The following is a 24,386-nucleotide window of genomic DNA, read 5'->3' as shown; positions in this document are numbered from 1 at the left end:
GCATTACAATTGGCCTATCTGCTAATTTAATTTAATACACATTTGTATTCTCTCTATTTGGACAAAAGGGATTATTAAAATCTGAAATTCAGAATTATGCTATGTACCTTGTTTGCGATACCAAATTCATAGACAACTTCTTTCTCTTCATCTCTCATTACCGGGACCTTCAAAATATTTCCCACGTACACATGACTCCGAATAACAGGTAACAGGTCAAAACAGGATTCAGCAATTTTCTTCAGTGCCAAAGTCACAGGATCAATAATATTCTCTACTGGTGAAGGCAATTCTGAATTGCAGTTGGCTGCAAATTGCCTAATTTCACAATTGTTGAGTGAGACAGTTTTACCTGCAGCACTCAGTACTTCAATATTAAAGTCTCCTACAGCTTTGATTGCAACATCTTCCTTAGTCTCCAATTGCGGCAATTCACTGTCTAGCCTCAGCCTCTTTGCACTTCTCGGCATAGAGGCTGACAATATCCTTTTTCCAACATGACTCTGACTCCCTGAATCTTTCTGATCTTTATTACTGTGAGATTCTGAAATACTTCCTGTTTTAACAAAAGCAGTGGATGTAGAAGAAATTGCTTTGAACCCACTGAACTGACTCACTGGCCCTGGTACATTCTTGTATTCTGAAGGGGCACGCCTGTTGGGCTGAATGTTACCTTTGAGAATGTTGAGTGTTCTTGCTCTTGGTGATAGCTCTGGATACATAGTGTCCAAGATTTTCACAGAGTTCTCCTGAGGAACATCTAAAGCAGAACTACCAGCTGCAGATGGAGGAAGTCTTCCTGGCACAGGAAGTGCATGCTTTGGTGTGGCAGCACAAAATTGCAAAGGTGACGACAGGATTCTTCGACCAACTGTTGTCTCTGAGGGAGATGGAGTGGACAATATAGGAGGAGATTTGTACTTTGGAGCATCTGACAAAGGAGACATTAGTGGAGGAACTGGAGTTACTCTTAGAGGGGAAATAAGACCATCAAGAGGAGATGGCAGAGAGGACCGGCTAGATGAAGACATTATCGGAGAAACGGGACGCACAGTTCTTGGAGGAGTAGCTATCAGAGGTGGGAGCAGGGGAGGTAAAGGTGGACCCATCTCTTGTCTAATTTTATTGATGGTTTCAGGTGAATGTTTGGTTGGTGTAGAAGTATCAGCATTGGCTAGAACCGGCTGGATTAGTTGGACCTGCAGAGTTTTTGTTTTTCCTTTACCATGAGGTAATCTCTGTGTTAGTCTGACCTGGTCTGCTTGGATTGATGTCTTGGCTGAAACACTGAAGACATCTGATGGTTCCTGGACTTTCCACTTCGATCTACTGTTGGTTTTGGATACAAGATCTAGAGATGACTCTGAGTCCACAATGTGTGTGTTTTCAAATATTGCTTTTTGTGATTTAGAGGTTTCATTGACTGGTCTAGAGTCAGATATTTCATCAGACACGGTTGGATGCTGATAGTTTTTGACAGAATTCTTTCTACCTTTTCTTTGAAAATGTGTCTCATTAAGAAAAATATCACTGTAACTGTCATCGAAACAAGACTTACTGCCATCTTGAACAATATTTGTGTTGATCTCTGCTGAGGCAAAAGCAACACAAGTTTCCTTTTGTTTATCATTTAATTCTTCACAAAACACTGTATGTGCTTTAGACCCTTCTATGCCTGCATCACATGACACACTTTGTTCCATATTTGATGCAAGTTTTTCATTACCATTTATTTGTAAGAAATTGACAGGCAGACTTGTGTCTAATTTACTATTTTTTATAACATGTTTGTAGATTTCTGAGCACTTGGCTAACATATGGTACGATAAATTAATTTCTGAAGTAGTTCGTTTTGTGGGGATCTTTTCTGATGCCTCCACAGATGTAGACAATTCTTCTAATTTTATCAAGCTATTCTCATTGTCAGATGCTGACCCACTTGTTTTGGAATTTTCTCTATGTTCAGAAGCGCTCTCATTATTTTCATTATTGTGGAATACAATTCCATGTGCTGAGAAAAGTCTGCCTTTAGGATAAACCTTTTCTGTTAAACATGACTGCTCCTTCACGATACTTGGAGAGTGGTGAGTTATACAAGGCATAGCCATATCTGCTAGTGCATCTGAGTACAATGAAGGAGGGAATTCACACATTTTGTCATTATTTCCATCAACAGCTGTGTGACTATCTGGCACATCCACTGTATAAGTCCAGAAAGTTCTTAGTTTCTCATTGGGCACTAAAAAACGTTCATGCTCTTTTGTATACTTGACCTTTCTGAAAGGAAACTCTTCCTCTTCAGAGTCATCCGTCTCTTCTGGAACCTCAGTACTTTTAGAAGATGTATTCCCATTTGTCTCTCCAGACAGCTTAATAATGTTCAATTCTTTCTCATTGTTCTTCATTGTTTCATCAAGCCTATATTCTATAGGTCTGACCTGACCTTCAGAAGAGCAAAGAGGCTCCACTCTCTGAGGTGAAGTTTCTTTTATTACAGAAAGAGCTGTGATAATTTCCTTCGAGCTACATGTTTCACATTCTGCTTCTTCAAAAACCAGACTAGCTTCCTTTTCCACATGTGCACCACTGTCAACAGAACTTGTACCAAAAAGCTGTATATTTATCAATGTTTTTTGTGGTTCTATGGCATTTGACTGCTCTTTTTCATTTTCAATTTCTGCTCTATTTTTATTATCACATTTATTACTGGGACAATCAAGTGGTTTGATCTTTTCTTTATCATTCTGTATTGTCTTGCCCTTCACCAAATTTCCAACAGAATTAGGCATACTTTGAATAACATGATCATTGTATTTTTCATTTCTTCTAGTTAGGGATGAAGCAGTACTAAGCACTGTAATAGACTCTTCTTTATTGTTAGTGTCAAACGCTTGGCAATTCTGTTTGAGAGCAGTAAAATCAACGAACGCTGTTGTGCACTCCAAACCAACTGTCGCTGTGACAGGTGAGTTTATTTTTTTAGTATCTATACTTCCAGTCTGCAAGATATCTTCTATGGGTAAAGCTGGTTTTCCAACAGAATCCTTTTCTGAGAAAACCTGATCTGAGACATCTGAAATTTGGTTTCTTACCTCCACTTCCTCCACATCATTCTCTTCCAAAACAGGTGAACTGTTACAGTTCTGAATCACCATGCTCTCACATGGTTTGTCATTTAATTTCTCTTTTATTTCTTCACACTGAGAATTTTCAGTTATTGAACATGAATCCAGAGGTTTCAGAAACTGTGCCCAAGAAGGGTGTTCACTTTCTTTTATGATAGAGTTCACAGTATCTATTTTCTCAGTTTCTAATGACCCACTGCTTCTCTCTCCAAGTTCCAAGTGTTCCATTTCCATTTCAATCTCCTGAGGTTGAAATACTTTTACAAAATTTTGAAATTTGGAAGACATCTGTTCCGATGCAATGTATGTATTTTTGGCCTGCCTCATTTCACTTGCTCTTTCTGTGACACACTCTGATGCAAGTAATACATGATTAGTTTGAAGTATTTCTTCGGGTTCTAGTGGATCACTTTCTCCATTTATACCAGATGCTGGGTTTTGTGACATAAGCGTAGTTTCAAAATCTGGTTTCTTTTGCAATACGTTATTAGCATCATTTTGTTCATGGTCTAGTTTAGGTTGTAGACACCTTTCCTCCTTTGCATCTTGTAGTTCTCCAACTTCCATAACATGTAGCGATTTAGCAAATTTACATGTTTCTAGAAAATCTTCCTTGTTTACTGAACTACCAGTGAAAATATTTTGTTCAGGCTGAGTTATATTGACCTCAACACACTGCTTTCCAGTTCTGAGCAGTTCCCCATCTCCATCTTCTGCAGATACTGAGCGAGCACTTCTGCATACCTCTGCAATATGGTTTTCCCCATTCATATATAATGAATCTCTGCTTCTTTCAGTGGCAAGCATAAATGAGTCATGTCTAAAAGCATTATTGCTTTCTAGTCCACCTTCTTCATTTACTCTGTGTTGTTTTGTATGCTCAAACTCTCTATCCAGTATCTCTTCATTGCTGATTTTTCCTTCAGAGCATTGTGATTTAGTGGAGATATCTTTAGCTTCAGTGTCTATTTCAGTTTGCAGGAGTGTTCTCTCACCATTACAGTGACACATCAATTCATTATCATGCTCTGCTCCAGAAAAGGATTTAGAATTTCTGAAACTAGATCTCACATCTTCCTCTTCATTATCATTTGGTTCATTACTTGTCTCTACACAGAATCCTTTTACGGTTATTGTAGCCATTATTCTCTCCTCTGTGGTAACTTTTTCAATGTGCTCTTCTATGCAGGGTATTGTATTTATTACATTAGATTCTGTTTGTATGTCCATGGATTCATTTCCTATTTCTTCATTCCTCATCACTTCGCTAGGCTTTTCCTCAAAATTCTCAGGGGTTACCAACATACTTTCAGTTGCAAAGATGGGTTCCCCAGTTTGCAAGTGAACTTCATCTCTGAGAGTGGATGCTGGTTTTGGTGTTTCTACTTCTCCTGGTAATTCAGCTTCCTCTGCTTCCATTAATTCACTATACCTTTCTTTCATATGTTCAGAATTGGATGTAGTATTTAAATTTATAACTATAGTCTTCTCTGTTTGCATTAGTTCATTAGATTTTTCTTGCAAGTATTGGAAGTTAGATGACACAGCTGAAGAGGTTTTATCTTTAATTTGTATCTCGTCGGCATGAACTTCCTTCTCATTGATAGCTTCCAGTTTAGGTGTTGCTACGTTCAGTGTTATGTCTGTCTCTGTAGGTCCTATATTATCAGAATCCTCTTCCAAATGTTCTCCATTGGCAAATGTGTTCATACTTGAAACAGTCATCTCAGTTTGCTTTGCTTCGGCATCTTTCTCCTCAACATATCTTAATTTTGCTGTGGAAGCGTCTATATAAATTGGCATCTCTTCACTCTCTCTCAATTCAGCTAAGATTTCTTTATCATGAGGTTCATGTGATTTCTCATCTTCATTGCTTTCTTTCATACTGACAAAGGCAGTGTTACTCTGTGACTCTGCTTTGCCTTCTTCTAATATACTTTCCACAATGTGAGCATTATGATCAATTTCTTCATCACTGGAATCAGTGGATTCTCCAAACAGATTATCCTTTAATTAAAGATACAAAAAAGACAGTTTTTCAAACTGCAGTTTTTCAAATTCAGTATAATTCTATGGCTATTATATATTTTTTTAAGTGAATGTACTGGCAAGCATTGGGAACTTATGAAATGTAACCACTGAAACAGGTACAGCTTGGACACCAGAATTACAAGTCTCTCTATCAATGTTCTCTAATAATGGCCTAGAGGGAACACCTTTAAAGCAAAAGAACAATTCAGTTTCTGGTATCTACCTTTGCTCTACGATACTAACTGGTGAAAACTATGTAATAATGAATTCCACAAAAAGGAAGGGGAAAAGGACTACATCAGGCAGTAGTAAAACAAGGAGGCTTAAGTTACTGTGGGCCACCTTTTCAATGCTTGGTGCCTCAGATTAGATTCTTAAAAAAAATGAACATAAATACATCTTTAGGCACTCAAGTTTGAGAGTTTCCCTCTCAAATTCAGATTTCTAACAACAACCTTGGTAAACAGGTATCAGTGCCTAATGAAGCAGTTATAGCAAACTAAAAACTTTCCAAGTCCATGAGAAGTACTGGATGCAGGGGACTTAAATGATTGTGGAGGTGATTTTTGAGTCAGTACTTATATTCTGATTGTAATGTACATTGTATAGTTATTGATTTCCATGCCATCATTTTAGTCATGCACACTCAGTGCATTACAGGAGATTATGTCTGTCTCTCTCTTTCCACAAAATAAAAGTATATTTAAAAAAAACTCAGCAAAAATGAACTTAAATTTGGATCTAAATATTGTGACAAAGTCCCTGTAAAGTGTTTGAAAACAGACAAACAACACTGATACTTTAGACAAGCCTATCAAATCCCTTTAATTATTTTTGCAGTACTAGAGAAGCTGAGCTATTGCCAATTTAGTCTTACAGTAACTCACCTGTGTAGCCATTGGTGAAAAACATACAGGAGATAGAAGAGGTGGGAGAGGCCTTGCCCAGTTCAATATATCAAGCAAGTTTCCATCAAGCTGTTCTTGTTCCTGATCAGAGGACTCTGAGCTACTGTCCGTTAAGTCTGTCTGTACAACCACCTCTATATTTTTGTCCTCATAAAGAGCACTGTCACCATTATAGTCCTGCAGTCCTTCTTCAGTAGCCTTGCTCTCAAATTGATCACCTCCAGAAGGCTCGTCTACTTTTATCTGCAATGTTGTTAAGGAACTTTGTTTTTCAATGGTTTCTGGTGAAGAATGAAGGTGAAGCATTTTGTCATCAGATTTCTTGAATTTTCGGTGGGTTTGTGCAACCTCTACAAAAGACAAAAATATAACAGGTTCTTGTATTTTTCGTTCTGTTTTATCAAGTTAGTAGTATTTTGTGATTCAACATATTTTGGTCATGATTTTCTAAATATTTTCAAAGACAGCTGTAAAAAAGGACCAAAGAGTTTCATTTTCAAAAATATTGTTCCTGGACTATAATTAAAATGCAGACCTTCATATAGTCTCAAATATAATTATACATTACCATGTCAAAAAGATATTGGGAATATTAAGGATGTACAGTTAAGTCAGTTGAGTCAGGAAAGGCCAAAAATCAAGACTGCTTGAACAACCTTAACTCTGTCCATTTGCACTAGAACTACATGTAGTATTTCACATATATTTCTATAACCCTAGATACACATGTAGCATGTCGTAATTTTCATTCTTTTATATTAGAACAATGTGTCGTATAGTTTCTTTACTGACATAAGCCTGACACTCTGCAAACAGATGTGCCAGCACAGACTCCATCCTTCCAGCAAATCCTTTCCCACACGTAGGTGTATGTAGTTTCAGAGAAAAGTGTGCAGAAGGGATGGGAGTTTGAAATGTTGGTGATGGTGGTGACAATGTAATTTAGGGAAGAGGGTGATAGAAGGCTGGCATGCCTGCTGGGGCAAAATTACAGTGCATTCTCTGTGGAGTATGGCAGTTGGTGAAATGTCTCTCTGGGTGGAGAACAGCTGGTTGCCTTTAACTTTTCATTCTTGCTTTTTAGACTGCGTGTCGTGTTAAGCATACACCCAATCGTAACTGACACACAAAGCAATGTTGTGATGCTATAGTTGATTATTTCATAATATAAGTGCTTAAAGGACTCCAAGGATCATAACACCATAGTGCCAGACACTGTACAGAAAAAGCAAAGATGGAACTTCTCCTCAAAAGCTCAAAATGCAAGATTTAGACAAAACAAGAAATGGACTTTAACATTACAGTCCTCATTTCACATTCTGACCGCCGTCTCCAAGGACACCAAAAGCTAATGTACCACATAGAACAGAAAAGAAAAAAAGTTACATAACTCAGAGTATCTGTGGTTCTTAGAGATATTTTGTACTTAGATCCCACTTGTAGTGCAACAACTTGAGCATGAGATCAGAATATTTTGAACACAGTGCATGCCTGCATGCTCTCGCATCTTCCCATCCCAGGGCCCGTCGGGTGGAGCAAGCATGACCACCTCTCAGTTCTCTCTTACTATTCGTGGCATTGAGAAAGAGCTCAGCAATGTCTTCCTGCTACCCTGCAGTACCTGGTCATAGAATCAATTGTTTTTTTCTAGATATTTTAACCACACAGATATTTGACTTAATATTCAGCAGGTAAGGTGTTTAAGACACAACATAACATTTTTAGAATAGCTAATTTGTAATGCCTGGAGATAACAGATTAGCATTTAGCCTGAATTAGTGCATTTATTTTTAAAGCAAATACATTAAAAACCTATTGCAACATACCTTCTGTAAATAACCTGCTTCTTTTTTCTGGCATCCTTGAGTGACCCTGAACAGAAGATCCTAAGAAAAAAATAGTCATTAGTAAAAATTTGTTCTCAATGAGAAAGAAAGAAGAAAAAAAATTGCTTTCAACAGCATTCCAAGACTTGGTGTGCTCCATCTCACCCAAGATATAATCATGTTCCTGGTTCTGTGTTTTTCCTGTTGTGCTGTCAATGCACATCCAAAGCTCCTCCAATAGCAGCTTTATTTTTCCTGTTAAAAATAAATACTTTACAATTAAACAGCTTAAATTTGTGAATTTGTCTTATCACTTTTGTTCTAAGTAAGCATACCTATATGAATACAGTAAAATAGAGAATACTAAAATCTAGCATTATATATTATATATTAATTACAAGTGTAAAAAAAAGGTAAAGCAACCATTTTATCTGGGGAAATATATCCCAGATACCCAATCCAGGAGTTAATTCTTCTTCAGGCAGGAACTTCTCATGGGTAGGAACTTAAATGCAGTAATTCTAAGTTTTCGTATACATTTGCTTAGCTACAATCAAGACCCAATATCCTAAGCAGTAGATCAGACCTGAATCATGCAGCAGGTAGTCCTCACTCTGTCAGCGGCTCAACACTTAGTGCAAGGATGGTATAGAGGAACCAAAGCTATACACTGCTACATGTAGGATTTGCAGGGGATAGAGAGGCTGTGGTTCATGAGAAGCACAAGCCCCAGTCCATTCCTGGGTCCTCCCCATAGAGAGTCTTTGAAACTCTAAGAAAAATGCTCTCCATACTGAGCTTCTAAGGCATACCGGTGCAGGGCTCTCTTGTTTCTAAGCCCCTGGCCTGCAGCTCCCTATGCACTATGCCAGCCATCACTTTCTCTTCCACTACATATCTCAACAAATTCAGAAGAGAGAGAAATGAAACAAGAAATTTGGAAGCAGATTCAATCAAGTTAAAATTAATGGAGGTTTTTAGTAAATTTAAAGTTACCTACCTGCCATTTCCTGTTGCAAGATTAAGACAAAGAACTTATTTAAAAGGCACTACCAAAGCACGTGAAATTAAGTAAATGCAGGTAGATTGATATTCTGAGTGTTAACTTTCAAAGGGGTGTGAACTGAAATGGTTAAATAATGAAAATACAATTACAGCAGCACTAAAAAGAAAAGCAAAAAAGTGAAGAGAATGCTAACGATCTTGTGAACATATGTACAGGTGCACAGGACCAGACCAATGGTCTACCTAATTCTGTCAGTCAGTAGCAGTTGCTTAAGGGAAGGTGCAAGAATCTCTGAAGTGTGAAATTATAAAAACCTGCTAATAGAGCAAGTTTCTTCATAATGTCTTCACAGACTGGTTTACGGCCTAAAGTACCAGGGTTTGTCTCTTACTACTTTTTTCTTTTTTTACATTACTAATGAAATTTTGGATACTTGTTATAGTGTGAGTAGTCTCTTGGCCTATCCAAGGCCGTGGCCAAGTGTCTTGAAGTTTTTGGTCTTTTGGCCTCGAGATGAAAAACTTGTTTGTGTCTCTGGGACCTTCAGGTGAAAATATTATCTAAGTTATATCTATCTATTTATATAAATATGAAGCTATTTTTGGCATCTTTATAAACTCTTAGCCTCAATGGCTACATCTACACTGAGGCTGGGAGGCGATCCGCCAGCACAGCTCAAGCTACCACACTAAAGATAATAGTGTGGACATTTCAACAAGGGCAGCAGTTCAGGCTAGCCATCCAAGTCCAAGCCTGACTAACTTCCAAGACTGCTGCAACGTTCATATTGCTATTTTTAGCATGCAAGCTAGTGTAGCTAATGCAAATCTCTCCACCCACACTGAGATTCACGTTTCCCATTAGGTAGACATACCAAATTATTTCTTGTGACGAGCTTCTTTGGCACCGTATGTCATGGGAAAAAAAACAAACAAACCATTTTATCCAGTTTTTAATTCGCTCCCTTTCAATTTCGCTGATTATCCACTTGCCCTTGTATAATGTGAAACAATAAATAGGAGCATCTGCTCCACTTCTCTGTACCATTCATGACTAAGGCTGCAAGGTTGTCATGTAGGTCATGGATCCCGGGACTTTCCGGGACCTCCATGACTTCTGCAGCGGCTGGAGCAGCTGGCCCAGGGGCCACCCGAGCAGCTCAGACAGCTCCTGGGCCAGCTGCACCAGCCACTGCTATGGCAGTCTCAAGCCGCAGTGCTCCTCTCCCACAGCAGTAGCAGCAGGAGTTTGGGTGTCAGAGGGGGCTCAGGATCATGCTTACTTCAGGGGACTCCCCATAAGCGACGACATCCTCCTCCCTCAGCTCCTAGGTGGAGGTGTGGCCAGGTAGCTCTGTGCACTGCCTCTGCCTGCTAGTGGTCAAGGTCCACCCCCTACACCAAGATTTAGTCAAGGGTATGTATTACAAGTCATGGACAGGTCACAGGCCATGAATTTTTGTTTACTGCCTGTGACCTGTCCATGACCTTTACTAAAAATACCCATGACTAAAATGTAGCCTTATTCATGAGCTCATCATAACAAGAGTATATTTATAATGATGTCCATTCATTTTGATCTCTATTACAAAATAAGTTGTCCCTATCTTCCCTCTCTTTATATGGATGTTTTCCATGTCTAAGCATTTCTATCTGCTGAATCCTTCTATTTCTGCTTATATCCTTTATTAGGTACAGTGATAAGAACTGAACTAAGTATCCCAGATGAGGGTGTACCACTGTTTTAGGTCATAGTGGTATAATATTTTCAATCCCTTTTTCCATGCACCCTAAGGGCCTGGCTACACTCGAAACTTCAAAGTGCTGCAGCGGGAGCGCTGCCGCGGAAGCGCTTTGAAGTGTGAGTCTATGAGTATGAGTGTGGTCGCAGCGCCAGCGCTGGGAGAGAGCTCTCCCAGCGCTGCACGTACTCCACCTCCTCATGGGGATTAATTTACAGCGCTGTATCTTGCAGAGCTCAGGGGGGTGTTTTTTTCACACCCCTGAGCGAGAAAGTTGCAGCGCTGTAAAGCACCAGTGTAGCCAAGGCCTAAGTGTATCCTGTATCAGTGTCACTGGTAGAGAACAACACACAACTCAAGACACACCAATATATTTTAGGCTAGTTGGAACATGTTCGTTTTTGATAGTTTGTGTCAGATTACCACCATGTAGCTTTGCTGCAGTTATGAAAATTGTTGTGGTGTCACACTTCAACATGACCTCTGTCACATAAATAGGCATGTTATGTACAAAAAGTATTTTCCACTGCCACCTGTCATTTATGGGTTCTCTGATTCTGAGATATCTACTTAGCAGCTATTTTCAAATCAAACTTCTCATTAATTGCAAAGCCCTCCCACTTCCTGAAACTGAAATTAACACACCAAATTAGAAACAGAAGGATGACATGAAATGCAAATTGACTAAAGTTTTCAAAACCAAACAAACAATAAGTAACATATGTCAGACTTATTTGTGTAAGTCATATACAAATGCTCTAAAACAAGGAATAGAACTGGTCAGAAAAAAAGGAAAGTGTTTCCTTACCCCCGCCCCCATTTTTGTGTTCATCAAAATTTTGTAGGTAGTTTTTAAAAATGAAACAATTGGTATTCAAAAAGAGCACATGGCTGAGAGAGCATATATGAGCTGCAAAACTACAAGTTAGGCAACCCTCACTTAAAGTGAGGAATCCCTCCTTAGCAATTAAATTAAAATGCATTCTGGAAGAAGGTTATAATCAGGACAGTGTTTTCTTTGCTTGCTCAGCCATTTCCATTTGGAATTAGAGCGGTAAAGAGAAGAACGGTCTACTGAATATTCAGCAGATGTGTTAGCTTTATGCAAGGTATAAGGCAAAAGTGATTCATTATGAACAAATTTTTCATAATCTGTGGATTTTTGCCTCTCTGGGAAAGGTATAGCCTGTCAGTTTGACAAAGAACACCAAAGATTTAATTCATATTTTGTATCATTTGCTTTACTTGCCTCTTCATTATCTGAAATGAGGATACTGGGAAATGGAATGAGATGATGGGATATCTTCCAGTCTGTTGATTTGTTTTCAAGCTGGATTTTGCGTAATTGTTAACTGGTGTTTGCATATGAAAAGTGAAAAATTGTTTTAAAAAAATGACAACTTAAAATGAATATGTCTTTAGAGTCTCCTCAGCATGAAATAACAGAAATGAATTGCGTATCAACTTTAGTGCTGTATATTCCCTCATAAAAGTAAGTTGCTTTTCATTCCTAATACCAACTAATTCTGCTCTTATAATATATATTCATTATAAATCCATTTCCAACCACCCGCACTGCTAAAAATACTGCTGCCAAGACAGCAAAATATATTTCTGCAGGATTACAGTATGTTTCAAACCATCTGTACTGCACAGAAGAAAGTCTAACAGAAGTCTACCTTTGTCTATGTTTGCAACTGGATCTTCTCTTGCACTCTGTGTCTCTGCATGTTTTAACACTGAAAAGAATGAATACAGTTTAATGACATACAGAAAGTAACAGTTTAAATACAACTATAAATCTGAGAAGCAAACAGAAACTCACCCTTTTTGCATTTCTCTTTGGGAAAGTCATCACGTTTTCCCTGTTTAACATTAATTAACTATGTTAAATTGCTATGCAATACATATATATTTTACAGTATTTACATTGAAAAGACCAATGATCTTTGGTCAATATTTAGAGTGCACTAACTTTATAAATGCTGTGTAGATTCTGAAATAGCAACTAAAATACTAAGTGTTGTAACTCAGTATCCCCAAGCTAATTCAAGATCTTACTATAGTAGTAAATAGTTGAATACCTCAAGTTGAGATATTCATGAAATTCAGTTATTGTATCAACTGTCTTTTAGAAAAAATACAGAGATTTTTTTCCCAAAAAGTTGCCAATTACTACCTGCGCCTTCTTTAGTTCCTTTTCAAGAACTTTTTTTTCAGTCTTCAACTGTCTGAAGTCTTGCATATGCTTTGTTGCAGCCTCTTTATTTAAGGAAAAAGAACCACAGGCATGAGACTACTAATACACAAGTCAAAGTACCTGAAACCAGCAAATACAAGTGTAGAATGCACACCTATGGAAACACCCTGCATTTCTGGTTTGTTAACCTTTGAAAGTTTATCTGGGATCCATCAATGTATGTGTGATTTCTTCTGAAGTGTTTTACCAGGATTAGATGTATATTTTAAGTTACAATAAGACAACACCAAAGCATCACAATATGAACCACCACTCATGAATTTAAATACAACCACATACTTCCCAGATAGGAAAGGCAGGTCCAAGCTGGATGGTGATATTTTTCACATGCCCTATTATCCTATTTAATCAAGGGGCTAGGGAATTAGAAGTTAAATTAAAAATAAAAATGTATTGATGTTGCATAGGAACAAATTCAGTTCTAGTATATAAGATGCACGTCCCTTTGACTTCAGTGGGAGCCATGCTCACTTGCACCAAGGCTGAATATGATCCAGTTTCAGCATTGGTACCAAAGATCTGACCTGTAGAGTCTTTATTAAGGTGACTCTCATCAAAATTAGAGAGCTGAAACCAAAGATACTGATTGTAATGACTTATTATTTATGACATCCTGACATACCTCAGGAGATTCTGGAGCTATAGTCTAATTTCTGCATTTTGTAAAGCACCATCTAAGAACCTCTTCTCCACTATAGATGTGTATGCTATGGTTCATTCTCAACTTTATCATCCTTCAGATATTTCAACTTTAGAGCCACTAAATGTGGTCATAACAGAGCCTATCATCTTTCTTCCCCAAACCCATTCTCCTACCTTCATTCTCCATTATGACTGACATTAATATATCCTCCATGCCACCCAGGTCTGCAAAATGGAGGTCATCTTCAACTCCTTCCCCTACTCACATCCAGCCCATAACTCAGACTCATAGGTCAGAAGGGACCAATATGATCATCTAGTCTGACCTCCTGCACAAGGCAGGCCACAGAACCCTACCCATCCACTTTTATACAACCCCTAATCCAGGACTGAGTTATTGAAATCCTCAAAACTGGTTTGAAGACCTCAAACTGCAGAGAATCCACGAGCAAGCGACCCATGCCCCACGCTGCAGAGGAAGGCGAAAAACCTCCAGGGCCCCTGCCAATCCGCCCTGGAGGAAAATTCCTTCCCGACCCCAAATATGGCGATCAGCTAAACCCTGAGCATGTGGGCAAGACTCACCAGCCAGCACCCAAGAAGGAATTCTCCGCAGTAACTCAGTTCCCATCCCATCCAACATCTCCCCGCAGACCACTGAGCAGACTTATCTGGTGATAATCCCAGATCAATTGCCCGAATTAAACTACCCTATCATAAACATCCCCTCCGTATACTTATCAAGCTTAGTCTTGAAGCCAGAAAAGTCTTTTGCCCCCACTACTTCCCTCGGAAGGCTGTTCCAAAACTTCACTCCCCTAATGGTTAGAAATCTTCGTCTAATTTCAAGTCTAAACTTCCAGTTTGTACCCATTTGGTTTTTTCCGCATAATTTTTCTAAAATCTGTTCCTTCCTTGCTGAATGTTGACCAAATTGCTCAATCACACCATTATCTCTTATCTCAAAAGGAGGATAGGCATTTAGAAACCTCTGTAGTGTAGTCAAAGGAGGCAGGCTCCCCAGCCATCAAGCTAGAATTTTAGCCAAGTTCTTTAAATATGAATATTGAAGTGACAGTTACCTTCCAGTTTCTTCACTTTGGCTTCCAGTTTCTTCTTCCTGACCATCAAAATAAATTTTTTTAAAAAAAATTTAAAAAAATGATTCAATATTTAGATCTCACCATGCTGCATAAGAGATCAGCTGAATTACAAATCAATCCAACAGTTTTTGTGTAAAAAGTACACTCAGCATCTCATAGATTAAGTTATTTACGCCAAAATCTTCTAACCTGGGTGCCTAAAGTTAAGGATTTAACTGTTTCTCAGAAGTGCTCAAATTTGCAGGGGCAGGGAGAGACAAAAATCAGGACACTAAGCTAAGTATCTAAATATGGATTTAGATACTTTACCTGAAGCAACGGCTTAACTTGGGCTTAACTTGTCTGTGCTTTAGCTACCCCATCAATAACAATAATCCCCAAACTTTTTACCCTGCGCCCCCACTCCCCCTTATCCCTGTCCATGCACTGCCAAAGCTGGGGCCGCAGTCCCAGCCAGGCTGGGAGCCAGAGGCAGAGGCCAGAGCCACAGTTAGGGGTGGGTCCAGAGCAGAGCCATGGACGGCAACCAGACCGGGGACCAGGGCCGCAGTCAGAGAAGGGGCTGCCCCCCCAGGGGAGTGCACCCCACAGTTCGGAGATCCCTGCCCTAAAAGGGGGAGAGAGTCCATGCTTAAAGTTTGAAATAAAGCCAAATCAAGATGGGTCACTGAAAGAGGGACTAGAACTCAGAAAACCCTATGTCCCACAGCCTCTGTTTGATTCAGAGTATTCGAGTACCTAGATATGGCTGTAAATGCCTAACTTTTGGTACCCCAAACTGCAAAAATTCTGACTTCAGTGTCTTGCCCAAAATGAACAGAAATTTATAGCAAAACAAGGATCAAAACACAGATTTCTAATGCCTTCTTTACTAGATCATGTTACCTCTCAGGAAGTTTTCTTCACATCGTTGCTTTTAATTATGACTGATAAAGAAGGTAATAATGCTTACCCAACTTCTTAAAGCAGAGGCTAATACATAACAATGGACTAAGAGTAATGTATTTTAAATTGTATTTAAGAAATGCTACATGATTAAGTCTATTGCAACGTATTTATACAAAATAGAGAGGTCATTTCGATATTAGAAAAATTGCAGTGTAACTAGATTAATTTCAAATAAATTTTGCTTACACAGATGCAATGCCAGGGTTAAGATTACATATTTTCTTAACAATGGCATATCCCAATTTGAGAGCTTAACATCCAATCTTGCTGTAATTTTTTCCTCACAGCAAAGGCCCACATTATATTAAGATTCCAATGATAACTGTTTTTGACACAGATTTATAGAAGAGATAAAAGACTACACACATTTTAGTCAAAGACAGCTGAACCTTTAAGCTTTATAGACACTTAGACCTTCAGGGGAGCCAGTTTCCAGGCCAATTAACAAAACGAACTAATGCATTTGTAAGAAAATAAGTAGTTAGATATTACCCAGGCAGACAATGAACTTAGCATTACAACAATATTTACAGAACAAAACAATATTAATTGTATAGCTCTTTTGTGCTGTCATACATTCCTATAGAATTCCACAGCCACTAAGGACATGCAAAGTGAAGTCATTACACAAAACCCAAATCTTACTTTAGTATCAGAGGGGTAGCTGTGTTAGTCTGAATCTGGAAAAGCAGCGAAGAGTCTGTGGCACCTTATAGACTAAAAGACATATTGGAGCATAAGCTTTCGTGGGTGAATATCCACTTCATCGGATGCATGCCATGCATTTATTCACCCACGAAAGCTCATGCTCCAATATGTCTGTTAGTCTATAAGGTGCCACAGGACTCTTTGCTGTTTTTACAAATCTTACTTTAGTTACATTAACTTAAGGTTTTATTAAGGGTATATCTGCACTGGAGCTGGAATATGTAAATTCCAGCTGCAGGAGATATATCCACATTAGCTCTGACTGAGATAGATCACTAAAAATAGAAGTGCGACTGCGGTAGTGCAAGAGGCCCAAGTACGATCCCATCAGAGACCACAGGTACATACTCAGGGCAGCTAGCCTCTCACATCACTACAGCTACACTTCTATTTTCAGTATGCCAGCTACGTGCTCTGACTCTCAAATGCTGCACCATCTTTGTTGAAACTTTTAAAATAAAACTATAGTTTTCCATGTTTCAGGATAAAGGAAAATTTCAGCACAAAATTGTTAAAACCAAGCAAGTCAGAAAAAACTGAAAATAGGGTCTTACCATGGGAAACACTAGGGAACCTTAACAATAGGTGTTGATGCCAGATCCCCCTATTATATTTGCATGTAAAGAGAGTAAATACAAACACACACAATCTCCACTGACAATTTACAGGTAGCTTGTGCATTTCCACAGAAATGATAGACAAGAGTAAGTTCTTAGAAAAGAATGACTCACACAGAATCACTTCTAGCAATTTCTTCTTTCACCCGAGCATATTCCAGATGAGTCTGCTGATAAATCTTGAGAGAACTCTAAAAAAAATGACAACAAAGCATATCCTTATAGTGGACAGAAAACAGTGGGTTGGCAGAATTTTGCCTGTTCTACAGTACATAAATGGACTGTCATAAACAGATAGTAGGATTTAATAGAACAGAAGTACTTCATATCTCTTTTGCCTGTAAAGGGTTAACAAGATCAGTGAGTCTGGCTGTCACCTGACCAGAGGACCAATCAGGGGACAGGATACTTTCAAATCTTGAGGGAGGGAAGTTTGTGTGTGTGCTGTTAGTGTTTGGTTGTTGTTCACTCTGGGGGCTCAGAGGGACCAGACGTGCAACCAGGTTTCTCTCCAATCTCTCCGAAAAAGGCTCTTATAAGTTCAGAATAGTGAGTACTAGGTAGATAAGGCGAGTTAGGCTTATGTTTATTTTCTTTATTTGCAAATGTGTATTTGGCTGGGAGGAGTCCAAATTTGTATTTGGCTGGAAGGATTTTAATTTCTACTGGTATACTTAGGCTGGGAGGGTATTCCCAGTGTCTATAGCTGAAAGACCCTGTAACATATTCCATCTTAAATATACAAAGATAATTTTTACTGTTTTTTCTTTCTTTAATTAAAAGCTTTTCTTGTTTAAGAACCTGATTGGTTTTTTTATTCTGGTGAGACCCCAGGGGACTGGGTCTGGATCCACCATGGAATTGGTGGGGAGAAAGGAGGGAAGGGGGAGAGAAAGGTTAATTTTCTCTCCGTGTTAGGATTACTTTCTCACTCAGGAAAAGTCTGGGAGGAGGAGAGAGAAGGAGGGGGGAAGGTGAATTTTCCTCTATGTTCTAAGATTCAAGGAGTTTGAATTACAGTGATCTTCCAGGGTAACCCAGGGAGGGGAAGTCTGGGAGAGGCAACGGTGGGGGAAAGGGTTTAATTTCCTTGTGTTAAGATCCAGAGGGACTGGGTCTTGGGGGTCCCCTGGCAAGGTTTTTGGGGGGACCAGAGTGTACCAGGCACTAGAATTCCTGGTTGATGGCAGTGCTACAAGTACTAAGCTGGTAATTGAGCTTAGAGGAATTCATGCTGGTACCCCATCTTTTGGACGCTAAGGTTCAGAGTGGGGAATTATACCATGACATGGACACTCTACCCAGGAATAAAAACAAATTAGAAAAGGAAGTGTTTCACCTATGATTCGTGTTCTCTGAAGGTACAAGCTGTGACAGCTGTATTTGTCTGTGTTCCCAGCACCTAACTAGATGGAAACTCAACGTTAAATTGCAGAGTGTGAACACTGTGGATTGTACATTCTGCCCTTGCTGAACAGGTGCCAGTACCACTTAACCCGTGCTGACAAAAGGAACGAAGAACATTAATGAATGAATGCACAAAGTTCTGTCTATAGTGAATACATAAGTGTGGATTTAATCCAATGTATAAAATCAGAAACAATGATTTAAAAGGTAATTGTTTTATCCAAAGGCATTCGTTAATAAACCTAGAAAATTCCCACACTTGGAGATTAAAACACATTTATGGATACTCCTACAGAAGACAGCCTCAGCCAAACAATGAAATAAGAAAAACTATTAAAGGCAAAGTATCAGAGGGGTAACCGTGTTAGTCTGGGTCTGTAAAAGCAGCAAAGAGTCCTGTGGCACCTTATAGACTAACAGACGTATTGGAGCACGAGTTTTAGTGGTTGAATACCCACTTCGGCAGTGGCACGGGCTAGAACATCTAAAAGGTCTTCTAACTCGAATGTATACAGTTTGCACACAAAACATTACTAGAAGCTTAACACAAAACAACATTAACCTTCACAGACAACCTACAATTCTTTTATAAAGTATCTTAGTAGCTCAAAAAGACACTAAATGCCCTCAATAGACTGGCTAAAACAACAATACATTACTACTTTATATTTATATAGAAGCTTTCATTCCAAAGGATGTCAACCCATTTTATAGATTACCCACACCTGAAGGAATCATTTCATATACCAATTAAAGCGGACACTTCACTCACTGCCTAACATGGGCAGAAAGTGGAACTATTCATTGTGGGCAATACATGACACCCGAACCCTCTAGAGTTTCAGTCTAAGTCTTGAGGGCTTTGCCCCGAGCCAAAGTTGTCTGTACCAAGGGTCTCTGGCATGAATGCTTTGCACTCCAAACACTGTGCTAGACAAATACTCTCCCACTGGCTGAAAACACACTGGACATAGAAATCCAATTCAGGGAAAATAAATTGGCGCAAGGTACAGTATTTGAACCGTCTACATGGTTCTTTTACCAAGGCAAGACCCTGAGCACTCAACAACATGCAATTTGCAATATCTAGAAACGCATAGAAAGAAAAGGTCTGTGGTGCAGATCCAGATACCGCAAACAGGTTTCAGAGTGGTAGCCATGTTAGTCTGTATCAGCAAAAAGAACAAGGAGACCTTGTGGTACCTTAGAGACTAACAAATTTATTTGGGCATAAGTTTTCATGGGCTATGGGTTTTAGCCCACGAAAGCTTATACCCAAATAAATGTGTTAGTCTCGAAGGTGCCACAAGGATGCCTTGTTTTTGAAGATACTGCAAAGGGTTCTTTGAGTATTCTCCATAGCGCCGGTGAAGGCACAGAGGCAGGTCGATGCTGCTATTTCTTATGTAGGTCTCAAGCACACATTTAATGCCACTACAGGGCACATGCAGGCAGTCCAACTAGACAGCTTTGAAAGAGAATTCTGCGCTTGAGACATCACAGGGTGTCATTTCCATGAGTTTGAAAGCATCAACAATCTTCAAATAAATAATTACCATTGCACTTTCAATACCTCCACTGTAAGAATGCCTCATATTCAATGGCCAAAACCTAGTACCGTGGCACCCTGGGGACTGAATTGTCTTCCATCCAAGTAATGAGTCAGCTTAGCTTGAAAAATGAAAGACCCATGTGTATGCAAGCCATGTACATTATAAATTCTGAAGTTACACATTAATATTCTACACTTAGCTAGATATTGGGGACATTCTGTACAGTTTGTTACACTTAATGTTAAATCTCACATCAAGGAGGGTATCCTAAATAATGAGAGGGATAGCTCAGAGGTTTGAGCATTGGCCTGCTAACCCCAGGGTTGTGAGCTCAAACCTTGAGGAGGCCCTTTAGTGACCTGGGGCAAAAATCTCTCTGGGGATTGGTCCTGCTTTGAGCAAGGGGTTGGACTAGATGATCTTCTGAGGTCCCTTTCAACCCTGATATGCTATGTGCTGCCATGTTTATGAAGTATAACAGAGCTGTAAATTGCCCTCCCCAGACAAATCTAGAAAGGCTGTCCTAGCAGTGTTGGCCAGATTCTGCTACATTACTTTCATAGTAAAGGTACTACTCAATGGCAACACCACCATTATAATAGATCTATGTTCAGAGTAAACGTGACAGAATTTGAAAATTTATGACTCAGAGCAGCCAAGTAGTTTGAGGGAGAGGTGAGATCACTCCAAGATGTTTTGTTGTCACAGCTAAAGTTAAGATACTGGCAGTAAAACTAGTGGCAAAAAATCCTCTAGTCTGTTGCAACAAAGGATTTATTAAGGAACAATCTCAAACTTTTAAACAATCCTCATACTTTTCAGCATACCTTTTTCTCTTCCAATTCTGCTTTCAGAGACCCCAATTCTTGCTGACACTTTTCTAGAGGAGAGATTTTTTGTAGCATCTGTTCCACTTGGTGACGAAGAGTGTTATTCTCTCTGAAACGGACAAAAAACTACAGAACATGCGGCCAAAAAACATGGATTTTGTTCAACTCTGAACTCAGTGCTGTATTTCCCAAGACAGCAGTACCTTGCTTTCCCCTACAGGACAGTTGAAAATGTTCTCCAGCTACTTGTTTGCTTTATTGTTGTAGCTGTGTTGGTCTCAGGATGTTAGAGACAAGGTGGGTGTAGTGATATGCCTTGCTGGCCCTGAAGAGCTCTGCGTAAGCTCAAACGCTATTCTCTTTCACCAGCAGAAGCTGGTCTAATAAAAGATATTATCTTATCCACCTAGTGTCTCTAACTACTTGAACATTCTTGGTGTGTAAGTCAACTTAGCATTTGTCCATGTAATATGCTTTCTTCATAGAAAATTTGGGTCAGATTTAAAGAGAACTGAGTGGAGTGTGTAAGCCTAAGTTTCCACACTGGATCACAGATCATAAATAAGAATGTAATTCAGCCCTCTCCACTGTATGCATGTGAGTTCCTAGACCTCTCATTTTTGAACAACAGAGGCAAGATTCTCACCTCCACTTTGTGTCACGTAAAAAGGCCTCAAAATCCTATATCTAGCTGGGGGGAAGATTCCCCAGCACAGACATTGTGTAAGACAGCTGTAAGTCTGCCCTCAGAGGATCCTTCCAAAGCCTTTGCATAGTGGAGATGCCTAGGATGGAGTTGTAGCACTGCAGAGATTTCAAACAGCAGTGGGGGCCAAAGGGTAGCCCCAGGCAGCTGCCAATACTAAGACAGGCCATTTAGGTCTAAATTACACAGGGAGACTATTGAAAACTGGAGTAAATGGCCATGTAAGTGTCCATTACTTTGCATTGATAAATACCTCTCTTTCCTAAAGAACAATTACCAAACTAAGCAGAGATTTAAAACAGACCTAAAACTGAATTTTATTCTTACCTTTCAGCCACCTGAAGCTGTGATAACTTGTTAAGGAAAAAATTTTAATACGTTTACCACCATTTTCTCAAAAGTGTTAAGAATGGAAGTAGTATGCTGGAATCTCAACAACTGTGAAGAAATATCTAGTCATCATACCCTTCCCAATGGAAGATGACTCAGAGAAACAAAAGTAATGTTTAATGGTACAACAGAATTGTTACAGTATGACAGTACTGTATGGAGTGAACACATTGGAAAAAATCCAATACCTATGTAGAATCAATGACTTTGTTAAGTACTTGAAGCAATAATTCTCAACCCCTAGTTTCACTTTTTGTAAAGACAATTAAAAAAACATACTGGAAATTGCCGAAACTCAGGTGTGTTAAAATTTCCACTTGTGAAGTCCAATTTTTCCCCCCCACAGACTCTATAGATTTAGTTGTTCAACACTTTAGAACAAGAAGCACTTGCTACAAATAAACTTCTAACCTTAATTTTTAATTTCACAAATTCCCCAAAGTCCTATGTGTTAAATGAAATGTTCACATGTTCAAAACACTAAGAGAAATACAGAAACAAAGGATATCGTTACACTTCTGTTGATATTCTGTCAGCAAACAGCTGTAAAAAGAATAAGATATTTACATGGGTGATCTTTCAATACATTTTTTAATCTGACTTGGACAATCGAGTTTTAAGATTCCATTTCTTATTCATTATACCAAAATGCAGAAAGCTTTACAGTAGTTATATTGTTTACAAACCCAGCTTAGTTACAAGATAAAAATAAGTAATTCCCTTTGTTTAGTTTAACAATGCAAGATTCAAGTTTTAATTTTGTCAGGCTTTTTGAAAATGTCAAACCTGAAAACAATTTTAAGTGTGTGGATTTGACGTCATTAACTTTACTTTTTCTTACATTATGTATTTAAGCATCTTCAGCAACACTTTTCAATTTAGGCTATTAAGAGTACCTCCAGCCTCTCAATTAAATTATGTTTTGGTTCTTCTGATGAGTTCACCTCAGTCCAGGTCTATTATATTAAATATAATAGACAACTGGTAACAGGGATTAGCATCTTAATGACAGAACTAAATTTTCTTGAGAAAAAGCAGATGTTAGAAGAAAATCTTAATTCTCAGACTCTGCTTCCAAAGAAACTTTCCATTAAATTTTCTCACTGTATGTTGGGTAAAAAGGAACATTCTCTTACTTTCAAACATTTATTTGCTATAAGTAGTTACTCCTGGGGGAATTCTGTACCAAAAATTTAAAAATTCTGTGCCAAAAAACTCAAAATTCTGCAATATTCTGCATATTTTGTCAAAAACACTATATAATCACGCCAGTTTCAATTATTTTGGTAATTTATTCCAAAATACCTGTCAGAAACTATGACTGTAACAATATAGACCCAAAATAATTCCCTCAGGAGTAGAGAAGTAAAGAAAGAACTGTTTCTCAGCTCCCTCCGCCCCAGAGCCTAGCAGCGGGGCCAGACACCCGCACCCTGTATCTTCCAGAGCCCAGCTGGGGGGGGGGCACCCCCACCCACCCAGACACTCGCACCCACTCCCTAGCCCCCAGATCCCAGCTGTGGGCACCCCCACCAACCCAGACACACACAACCCCTCCCCACCAGAGCCCAGCTGTGGGGCCCCCCAAAGCCGTTACACTTGCACCCTCTCCTCCGCCAGAGCACAGCCACAGGGCCACCCCCAGCCCAGACACTTGCACCCCCTGCTTCCCCAGAGCACAGCCATGCCCCGCCCCAGACACTTGTACCCCCTAACCCCAAGGCCCTGGGATCTAGAAGGAGAAATAGCCTGATTCTGGGTCTCAGGCTTGTATGGCTGTCTCATTCCTTCAGGGTGTCCCAGGAACCCTTCAGCTTCCTCCCCCCTCCCTCCTGTGGTGTCTTCTATTTATGAGCTGGCTCTTCCAGATCCAGCACACCCTAGTGGTTGTCAACAGCTCTGCAGCCCATGGGGTGGGTGGGGAGGAGGAAATTCTGGGCACACAGCATTAATTTCTGCGCAGGGTATACAGTAGTGCAGACATGAAAGCAAAACTGACAAGAAGTCTAAAATAAAATGAATACACATTGCTAACCCTCTCTACACACTTCACATGTTGCAAGTAAGAACTGAAATACAATACTCTATAGTTTAAATCTGAGGTCTTTCCTGAGGAAACCATGCCCATTTTACTTTTTTGTGATGACTAATATCCACAATGGACAATAGATTAAAACAGTCATATAATGCTATAAAATGTATTTTTTAAACTACTAGCTTAAAACGGTAAAAACGAATTTGTGTAAAATAGATCAGTTGTACTTACTCTGTGTCAATTATTTTTTGCTTCAGTGCAATTAATGCAGCTACATATTCATTTAAATTCTGTAAGGAAAAAAAAATCTCAAGTTGGCAAAGAACTTTCACACCAAAAATAGTACAGACACTTTACACGCCCCAAACTGAGGAAACTTGTTAACATTCTATATATTTTCAAGTTGACTGGTTAACCTATTTTTTCTTTTATGCCTCACATTAAATCCTGACAAACAACTAAACCAAACCATAATGCAGTTCTCTTAATTTATCTGTGCCCACTGATTTTCTAATTTACAATTCAAATATTTCTGTTAATGCTAATACTC

General features: G+C 39.1%; 1 protein-coding gene across 8 annotated transcripts in view; it reads right to left on the bottom strand.

Annotated features, from left to right (window-relative positions):
• Positions 1-24,386, bottom strand: part of ICE1 (interactor of little elongation complex ELL subunit 1) — a 62,564-nt gene that overhangs the window by 30,083 nt on the left and 8,095 nt on the right. For 6 of the 8 annotated variants that reach the window (XR_003998952.1, XM_030551661.1, XM_030551662.1 and 3 more), the window contains exons 2-14: positions 24,068-24,126; positions 22,310-22,344; positions 21,739-21,757; positions 20,703-20,814; positions 17,030-17,106; positions 14,622-14,659; positions 12,817-12,899; positions 12,463-12,502; positions 12,317-12,376; positions 8,056-8,145; positions 7,891-7,950; positions 6,044-6,414; positions 108-5,132 (exon numbers count right to left, since the gene is read on the bottom strand). Coding sequence is in view for 7 of the 8 variants with exons in the window: in XM_030551661.1 (XP_030407521.1) it covers positions 108-5,132; positions 6,044-6,414; positions 7,891-7,950; positions 8,056-8,145; positions 12,317-12,376; positions 12,463-12,502; positions 12,817-12,899; positions 14,622-14,659; positions 17,030-17,106; positions 20,703-20,814; positions 21,739-21,757; positions 22,310-22,344; positions 24,068-24,126 (6,069 nt within the window). In the remaining variant the exon portion in view is untranslated. Of the gene's footprint in view, positions 1-107; positions 5,133-6,043; positions 6,415-7,890; positions 7,951-8,055; positions 8,146-11,886; positions 11,959-12,316; positions 12,377-12,462; positions 12,503-12,816; positions 12,900-14,621; positions 14,660-17,029; positions 17,107-20,702; positions 20,815-21,738; positions 21,758-22,309; positions 22,345-24,067; positions 24,127-24,386 lie in introns of those variants that run through there. The other 2 variants (XM_030551660.1, XM_030551663.1) reach the window with 2 other exon arrangements.

The sequence above is a fragment of the Gopherus evgoodei genome, chromosome 2 (genome assembly GCF_007399415.2).
Source record: "Gopherus evgoodei ecotype Sinaloan lineage chromosome 2, rGopEvg1_v1.p, whole genome shotgun sequence".
Lineage (NCBI taxonomy): Eukaryota > Metazoa > Chordata > Testudines > Testudinidae > Gopherus > Gopherus evgoodei.
The sequence above is the reverse complement of the archived record's forward strand: the minus strand, read 5'-3'. Positions and strand labels throughout refer to the sequence as shown.